Source organism: Mesitornis unicolor, unplaced genomic scaffold (assembly GCF_000695765.1).
Source record: "Mesitornis unicolor isolate BGI_N332 unplaced genomic scaffold, ASM69576v1 scaffold37537, whole genome shotgun sequence".
NCBI classification, from domain to species: Eukaryota; Metazoa; Chordata; class Aves; order Mesitornithiformes; family Mesitornithidae; genus Mesitornis; species Mesitornis unicolor.
The window spans coordinates 3,938-13,465 of record NW_010195410.1 but is presented as its reverse complement, the minus strand read 5'-3'; the positions used below and the strand labels follow the sequence as shown (position 1 = coordinate 13,465).

The following is a 9,528-nucleotide window of genomic DNA, read 5'->3' as shown; positions in this document are numbered from 1 at the left end:
CACCCCTCAGTCTCCTCTGCTCCAGACTAAATAACAATAAGTGAAATAAGCCCTAACGCAGGTGACGTGCGCTGCACCAAGTCTCTAAACACGGATTTTATGGTCACTTAACGGGTTTCTAGCAAAGATTAATTAGCAAAGCCATGGTCCTTAGCAGAGCTCTGACCTGCTGCACCGGGCTGACCATGTCCGGCGTCTCCTTGCCCCAGTAGCACTTCACCACGTGGCCCTCTATGGTCGTCCCGTTGACGGAGACGATGGCGTGCGCGGCGCTCTCGTGAGAGTTAAACCTGCCCAAACAGAAGTGGTACCAGTAAAATCAGCTCCCTCGGGGGGTGAGAGCCAGGAGTAAACCCCCAGAGTGTCCCCTGGAATCACAGAATCGCTCGGTTGGAAAAGCCCTCTGAGATCATCACGTCCAACCGTTCCTGTCTACCCCCTAAACCATATCCTTAAGTACCTCATCTACCCGCTCCTTAAACACATCCAGGGATGGTGACTCCACCACCTACCTGGGCAGCCTGTGCCAGCTTCTGACGACCCTCTCAGGAAAGAACTTCCTCCTTATCTCTGACCTGAACCTCCCTTGGCACAGCTTGGTGCCGTTTCCCCTTGTTCTATCCCCCATCACCTGGGAGAAGAGCCCAGCACCCACCTCTCCACAAGCTCCCTTGAGGCAGTTGCAGGTGGTGATGAGGTCTCCCCTCAGCCTTCTCTTCTCCAGGCTAAACAAGCCCAGTTCCCTCAGCTGCTCCTCATCAGCCTTGTTCTCCAGAGCCCTCCCCATCCTTGTGGCTCTGCTCTGAACACGCTCCAGAATCTCAACATCCTTCTGATAGTGAGGGGCCCACAACTGAACACAGCACTCGAGGTGCGGCCTCACCAGTGCCCAGTACAGGGGGATGATCACCTCCCTGGCCCTGCTGGTCACACTGTTTTTAACAATGGAAGGGACCCCCCACGGTCACTTTTCCTCTCTCGGTGTCCTAAGTCTCTTTAAGACATGGGAAAACTCAGGAGAGCGAGTCAATTTACGATTATTTTTTGTTATATGGAGAAATGAGGATTCTTTTGGAAAAGACCTCGAATCCTGGCCTCAGAAACCCCACTGTGAGATTGCACAAGGGAAACAGGCAGAGATCTCTTGCACTGCACCAGTTCAGACTGGCTGAAGGGTTTCTACTCCTGCCAAGAGCGCTACGAGCCGTAACTCGCTCCTCAGCTGCTGTAAAGCACCCTCTCCAGCTCAGCGCACACCCACCCACCCCTAATTCTTCCTCAACTCATCAAGACACAAGCCTACCGTACAAAGGAGTAGCCTTTATCCGGGAAGACTCGGATCTCCATTATCTGTCCGAAGGGGGAGAAGGTCTGGCGCATCAGCTGCTCTGCAGCAGGAAGAAATGAGAAGGGAAAAATGAGGCAACTGCGGTGCTAATTCGGAGACGTGCAAGGCGAGGGTGGTTGGAGGCCACGGTACCTGTGAGGCCCGACGTGACACCCCCGCAGTACACCGTGCAGTTGCTGGGGCTGGACTGGTTGACCACTTCGTCGTAGGAGAGTTGTTTGGCGTTTGCTGGAAGAGATTTTACAGAGTTTTTCAGTGATCTGATGCAAAATATGGAAAAATTCTATTCCTGCTTGGCATGAGGTGTTGAGCACAAACAGCAAACACCCAACAGGTAGGTCTGATACAACAGATAACCCCATGTACTGAACGAGTCCAGCAGGGCCACAGAGTGATGGAGGGAGTGGAGCATCTCCTGCTGAGGAGCGGCTGAGGGAGCTGGGGCTCTTGAGCTTGGAGCAGAGGAGACTGAGGGGTGCCCTCATTCCTGGGATCCATTTGGAAAGGGCAGTGTCAGGAGGAAGGAGCCAGGCTCTGCTCTGGGATGGCCATGACAGGACAAGGGCAATGGGTGCAGCTGGAGCACAGGTGGTTCATGTGAACATGAGGACAAACTTTGTCAGGGTGAGGGCACAGAGCATGGCCCAGGCTGCCCAGAGAGGTTGTGGAGTCTCCTTGTCTGCAGACACCCAAAGCCCTGGCCGTGTTCCTGTGTGACTGCTCTGGTGCTCCTGCTCTGGCAGGGGTTGCACTGGGGGAGCTTTCCAGGTCCCTTCCAACTCCTGACATTGGGATTCAGTGATTCAAGTTTCTCCAATGGAAATGCTCTCTCTGACACAGCTCTGCTTTGTGTCACCACAGAAAGCCCTGAAATTCAGGGGGCAGAGTTAAAAAGCCAGAGTCGTCCTGGCTGCGTAGAAAGAAAGCGACCTGAAGCCAAAGGGATCCCCCTGCAGCGGTAACAGTCGCTGCTTTATTCCAGAACTCCCTGCTTTCCCCCCTCCCACAACCCCAAGGCTCTCAGCTCGCCCTTTTCTCTTCCTCCTCGGCAGGAGGTTTGCGAAGACAAAGACGTGAGGACCTACATTCGAAGGTACTCTTTGGAGCCGGAGGTTTTCTCGTCGCCCAGTTGGTTCTGATTTGCCTTCCACCCAGCCACTGACCGCCCATCTGCTGGATTGCGTTCTCTGCGTCCTGGCCACGAGAAAAAAAACCCATTGTTGGCATCTCCTCCTTTCGCTACAGAGCCAAACAGACACCACCACCACCCATCAACCCTGCCCACCAAAAGAAATCCCGCTCCCAAAGGAGTTTTGGGCAGGACGAAGCCGAGACCCTCTCGACAGACGGAGGCGTTGCCACCGCTCACCCATTTATTGAAGAAGGAGACGAAGCCGTATCCTTTGGATTTCCCCGTCGCCATGTCCTTGACCACCCGCGCGTCTCTAGAAAGCAGAAACGAGAGGCAGCTCAGCGCCCCGGCAGGGCGGCCGTGGCAAAACGACAACTCGAGTCACACCTACAGCTCATTGGCACGTTTCACCTGCGCTACACGGCAACTCTTTACTGCGCCAGCAACACGGTCAAAGCAAAAGGCTGCTTTTCTAAACGGAACTTTACTAAATGCTTTGCCAGGTAGTAGCAAAAATTAAACTTAAGTGTGTAAAACATGCAAATCAATAGCTTCTCTACCAAACTTCTCCCGCTTCAAAATGCTTTTACGGGCTGTTAAGACACAAAGCATGGTCAAAGCAGCTATTCAAAGGAATCACTGAAGGCACGGAGCTGACTAACATTAGCTGAACGGCTCTCTTTAACCATGCAATCTTTAAACTCGCTATTTGCCAACACATTCTACCTACTCATTCAAAATATTAAATAGAGAAAAAAAAAAAGAACAAACAAAAAAAAACTAAAAGGAAAAAAAAAAGATAGGAATTAAAAGGCATACGTCGCCTGTTAACTGAATTCTTTAATTTTCTCGGGTCAATTCGTTACCCCCTTTTTGGACTGTGGGCAGCTGTAAATTTTGAGAGATTGACATTTTCAGAAATTATTGAAGAAAAGGAAACACCGCAACATCCGCGTCTTAAAAAAAAAAAACAACAAACAAAACAACAAACTACATTTCACACATCATTTAAACTGCATTTGTACAACAGCAATCATACAGGACTGATTGGTCACTACAAGATAGAGATAGATAGATAGATAGATAAATATATATTAAAAAAGAGAATAATAATTTAAAAAAAAAAAAGAGATTGATAAAAGTAAATAAGAAAACTACAACGTTTGTCCACTGTGAACTGTAGCTTGTAGTTAGCCATGGCAATTCTGTCCATTCTTCAGAGCCACTCTGCAAAATAACCAGAGCCCTATTATTTGAGATTGAGTTACAACCAGAACCCAGCTACAAGAGCTAAACCCCGCTCCACGGCGTTTCTCAGGCAATTTGTGTACGAGTTGGGTGAGGGGCGAGATGCTCCCGCGTCCGGGCCCCCCTCTCCTCCCCTCCTTCGCCCCGCGCTGACGGGCATTCAAAGAAGAGCAATGACGTGAAAAAACCACCGGTCAGGAAGCCACGCAGTGGAATTACGGCTCTATCAAACAGTAACAGGGGTTCAGAGAAAGCAGCGTTAATGTTTAGCATCTCCAGACTGGTGAGAAAAGTTGTGAAGAGGAGGTTTGTTACGCTCAGGGATTTTTAAGCCCCGTGGTAACGGCAAATGCTGCATCACCAACCTAATTCTGGCATGTATAGCGCCAACGAGCCCCAGGAAAAGACCTCTCTCCCAAAGCTACGGCACAAATGGGATTTCTTTCCTCTCTGCACCGCCCCCCTTCCCCCTCTTCTGTCTCTCCCTTCATGGCTTAGGTCAGAATTTGGGTGGCGTGTTACAAATTGCCTGAGAAGAGCCACTTTGGTTAAGCTTAGGTGGGTTTGCTCTGAAGAGCCTATAGAGGGAAGGGGGGAAAAACTCATCTCTACTTACCCTCAACCGAAAACTTTGAAAATAAAGACTTGAGAACAAGTGAAAACATGCGGACAGCAAGCATCAAAGGAAACCACAATGAACGTGTGCTTTTACAGTGATTGAAACACCCCGGATGCAAAGAATTACCAACATTTCTTATGTGCTAATCATGCAGCAGTTCGACCTCGGTGTCATTACAAAATAACGAAGATAATGTTAAAAAAAAGAAAAGAAAATCAGGGGATATTCCTTTAGCACCACATTTCCAGAAACTGCTCTCTGGTGGAGAACAGGTAAAGTCCATTCAACCGCCGAAGAGGCAATAGTTACATTTATTCAGATTAAACTTAAGTAGAAAATCGAGGTCCCTTCGGCTTTATTTAACCCCTCAGGTTTGGAATAAGAGCTCAAAGGAGTCATTAGAGGGATAATTTTTAATGTATTGTGTTTGCGGGGCGAAAAGAAGGGAGTTTTGTTTTGGACAGTCAAGTTTTCCAGCTGTTCCAGCTGTGCGCTCAATGCCCCCAAAGCCAGAGCATCGGCCCCTTCCCCATCACCGCCACCACGCAGCAACAGCTTGCGCCCAAAAAAGCTCCTCTGGAAAAGACGGGAGGATGAGCACAGCCCTGGAAATACACGGACTGATGCCCACTGTGGCTTCATGCTCCCCCAGCTGACGCTCAGCCGTTACGCAGGAGGGGTTTATTTTTTGGGGGGTTGTTTAAGGTGGAAATGTCCCCTCAGAAAGCCAGCGCTGGCTCAGGGGACACTCGCAGCTCCCTCACGGTGCCATCATCGCGGCCGTCTGGCCCTGCCTCCCTCCTGCACTCATCCTGCATCTCAGTGTCCCTCGTCCCTTCCATGCAGACCGCGCTTGGCCAGAGGATCAATGGACTCCCCTTCAGAGCCCCATCTCTGGATGGCAATTACAAAGGCTGCAGCCAAGCGTTGTATTTGTCTGAGGCGAGTCACGTATTTTGGGTTTTTTTAAGCCTTATCGTAAGAGGAAATCAAGCTGGTGTTAAGAGAGCAATAAACTGGACTCTTGAGGGAGAAAAAAACAAAAAATCAAAAAACAAACTTACTTCAATTAAACGCTTCACTACACAACACTCCAAAGCACTCTACGTTCTCTTACACCACCATCAAGAAACTTCAATGTCCAGTACAGACAACACTACAAGGAAAATTAATGGTTTACATGTGGAGGCTGCAATGAACGAACCGCTCCGTACTCTGCTGCACCCTGCACACACCAAAGACCTGCCAGTTTGGCGCGCGTTTGCTCGCTCCGCCATCGCCCTGCACCGCTGGCATGAGCGCGACTCCTCGACCCGAGACGCCCTGCGGTTTCGGCCGAGCCGAAAAAAAAAGGGTTCATTTTGTGGGAAAGGAGAAATTAACTGGGAAATAATAATAATAATAATTAAAAAAAAGCCATTTTCTACTGGTGGCCGTGGCTTAAAAATACCCAAAGCCTCACGAGAGGTGAGCGTGCAAACGGATTCGGTCACAAACTGGACAACGTGTTCCTGAGCTGATGGCTGAGGGCGCCAGCGAAATGCAAACCCCAGGCTCAGGAGTCATTTTTGATTTGAGCGTTGGATGTGACTTTTCTAGGAAAGCAGAATAAGCTCCTACAAAGGAACGGGGTTACACGTACCCCAACCGTTCAGACCCAAGTCGCTGCGTGAACAGAGGAATGAATATTCCTGCACTGCCACAGCTCTCCTCTTTTACTTACTGAAACTTAAGGCTGCCTCCATTTAGGAGAGAGAACTTTTGAGTTTGTTTGTCCTCAGAAATTACTTACGATATTCTGCCGAACGGCGCGAAAGCTGCTTTTATATCTTCAGTTGTAATTTCTGGACTGAGGTCTCCGACGAAGACGTGGAAATGGTCTTTTTTTTGGAGGGAGGAGGAAATATAAGAGAGAAAAAATAGGATCTTAATGTTTCCAGACGATCTCTGAACACCGCGCACAGAGCACAGCAATTCCACCACGGCTTCCCACCTATCATTAAAAACTACACGAAAAAAGGAGTTTACTATTAAACAGAATTCACTGCTCTCCTAACAGAGCGATGAAGTCGGTGATTTTAAGGACTGCACGATGCCACACGGCATTTACATCTTCTATTTGACACGCTGCTTTTAAGACCAGTCAGCATTTAGGGTACAAGGTCTTAAACGTGCCAAGACTACACAAAAATCCTTCTCTCCATATGCCAGTGTTGTTTCGACACGGCGGGAGATCGCCGAGTATTCAAAATTCAGCTGAAACGTTTGGCAGGTTCAAGAAATGCAGGATAACTCTTGTTGCAGAGCAGCATGTATTTTGAACCTTGCCATGATGTCTGGTTTAACACCAAAGGTGAGGAACAAATCAAAACAATACCTCGCATTGCAACAGTTTGCTGTGAAAAGATTTGAGTGCTGAAAAGCCAACAGTTTTGGTTGCCCAGCCAATACATCGTGTGAATGTAATGGGTGTGAGTCCATGTGCAAGTGAGCTACGACTGAACGCACCAGAATGGAAACAGGAATCCCTCTAGTTCAGATCAGAGCCATAAAAAACACACACCAAAGTGAGAGTCCTGTATCCAAGGAGCTTTCCACTACAATCGAACATGTCCTGGTTGGAGCTAAACAGAACTCGTTTTCTATTTGGTGATTTTACTTTTCAGCTCAGTCTCTTTTAAGTGGCTGAACTTGCTGAAAACCAGCAGCACGTTTTTCCCAGTGCTGCTAGAAGATAAGCTCAAGGCCACTGTCTCACCACGGGTGCCGTGTCTGCGCCTATGGGGGGGGAGCAGACCCAAAACTGACCAAGGAGGTATTGCATCCCACATACGTCATACTCCGTATAAAAGCCAAGGGATCATGAGGGTCTCGATTCCTTCTTCCATCTTAGAGCCCTTTCCATCCTGGACCCTTCCTTCCCTCTCCACCCCTGCAATGGCCCAAGGCCCAGCAGACCCTGCTGCTTCGGCTGCCTCTCATCCTCAGCCCTGTGCTCCTGCATCAGCTCCCACTGCTGCTGGCTCCACACTGGGACTTTTCCAGTGCTCCCAGAGCTTCTGGGGATGTCATCGTCATTGGGGGAGGATTTTATATTGGTTTTGTATCTATATTTGTACATATCTGTCTATATTTCATTATTTTCCTGTTTACATCATTATCCTGTAGTATCAGTGTTATTGTTTCATTAAACCTGTACATTTTCTTTTCCAACCCGTAAAGTCTCTCTCCCTTCTCCTCTTTTCTCTTCCCTTCTGGGGAGGTCAGAGGAGTTCACAGAGAGCGTCTGGCCAGGGTTTAGTGGCCAGCCCAGCCCTAAACCATGACAGAACACTATGCCATGTACCATCTTAGCAATACAAGGGCTTATTTGTGCTACAGCAGGTATGACATTCCCATGTCCATGTGGATGCTGATTTAGTTGAGCTCCACTGGACTACAGAAATTCAGGAGCGCACACAGCAGCCCCACAGGGAGCCAAATATTCTGCCTCGATAGTGGGGAACGAGGGGGTTTTGGATTCCTTCTTACAATTGCACTGGTGACAAACAGCTGGAAATCAGCACCAGAACTCAACGGGCACCAGATCACTTCCTGATGCTTCAGGGAAATGAAAGGGAAGACTTGCCATAAAAACCAGATTCATAAGGAACAAAAACCCCATACCTAGCTTTGTGTGCACACCCCTGGGAGGTTTCAGTTTCTGTTTAAGAAGATACAATTACCTCGTGAACGCCGCGTGCTGACAACCGTACTACCTGATGACAAAGATCACATTTGCTCTTAAGGTCATTAACACAGACACATGAAGTAACATCTCAGGATTACGATCAAAGCATCACTGCGTGTAACTGCACGACGCTTACGGTTTAGGTTTATAAATTACTTGTACAAATCAGGACGTACTCGGAGCGTACACGACACTTACTGCTGGTGTCTTTCTTCTGGCTGCTGGGGGTGGTCGCCCAGTTCACTTTGACCTCCTGCAAACGTCAGTCACCAATGTTAGATCACGAAAGCGCACCCAGACACCTCCACCGCTTCATCCTGACGCTACAGGGGCACCAGACATGCAAGTTTGGGGTGAAAGCTCAAGTTTAAGACATGCTTCTCGGGAGAGGGTTTGTTTCTCTGAATCACATTGCACTGGTTAAGAGAAAAGATGGAAACAGAGCGGGTCTGGGAGTTTGGTTTGGGTTGTATTACAGGGTTGGGAGGGGGACGTTACCTTGATAAGGTGGGCAGAGTTAAAATATTCCTTACACCCTCCCTCCCCAGTTGTACAACCCCTTCCTCTGCATTCTTCCTACAGCAGCCCAAACAGCTCCTGCTCTTAATTATGCCACGTTAAGACCTCCATCCAAACAAAGTGCCTGACATTTGCAGTGTACCCGCTCCGTCTCAAGCGGTATTTCACCCACACCGCCCTAGACAGCCTGATTTTCCACTCCAACTCACCCTGTAGACACGACAGCTTACCTTACCCATTATCTTCCGGCCGTTCATGGCAGCCAGCGCTGCAGCCGCGTGCCGGTGCTCATAGAACTCCACAAAGCAGTAGGGATCATTGCCAGCTGTCTGATAAAAGGAAAAAAACCAGAGGATTACTGATACAAACCTCCTCAAACCGTACCCACGCTATTCTACTCGGTCTTGATTCATTAAGTCTGTATGTCTCAAAATGTGTAGGCTTTTTTACTCGACACTGAGAGCACAGCCAGTGCAGTAACAAAGCTCCAGGAGGTTTCAGTTCTGCTTTGAAAGGGTAAAAATACAGCAAAGATGAACTTTTCAAATCTCATCTACAACAGAATCACAGGGTGTGAGGAGTTGGAAGGGACCTGGAAAGCTCCCCCAGTGCAACCCCTGCCAGAGCAGGATCACCAGAGCAGTCACACAGGAACATGGCCAGGGCTTTGGGTGTCTGCACACAAGGAGACTCCACAACCTCTCTGGGCAGCCTGGGCCATGCTCTGTGCCCTCACACTGACAAAGTTTGGCCTCATGTTCACATCAACCTCCTGTGCTCCAGCTGCACCCATTGCCCTTGTCCTGTCATGGACATCCCAGAGCAGAGCCTGGCTCCTTCCTCCTGACACTGCCCTTGCCAAATGGATCCCATGAATGAGGGCACCCCTCAGTCTCCTCTGCTCCAAGCTCAAGAGCCCCAGCTCCCTCAGC

General features: G+C 49.0%; 1 protein-coding gene across 1 annotated transcript in view; it reads right to left on the bottom strand.

Annotated features, from left to right (window-relative positions):
* Positions 1-166: 166 nt before the first annotated feature.
* LOC104543465 (nucleolysin TIA-1) overlaps positions 167-9,528 on the bottom strand; it is a gene marked incomplete at both ends in the record, with an annotated part of 9,684 nt that continues 322 nt past the window's right edge. The window contains 8 exons of the mRNA XM_010188084.1: positions 167-290; positions 1,304-1,388; positions 1,481-1,576; positions 2,434-2,542; positions 2,718-2,793; positions 6,140-6,227; positions 8,276-8,330; positions 8,827-8,925. Of these exons, the coding sequence (XP_010186386.1) occupies positions 167-290; positions 1,304-1,388; positions 1,481-1,576; positions 2,434-2,542; positions 2,718-2,793; positions 6,140-6,227; positions 8,276-8,330; positions 8,827-8,925 (732 nt within the window). The remainder of the gene's footprint in view (positions 291-1,303; positions 1,389-1,480; positions 1,577-2,433; positions 2,543-2,717; positions 2,794-6,139; positions 6,228-8,275; positions 8,331-8,826; positions 8,926-9,528) is intronic.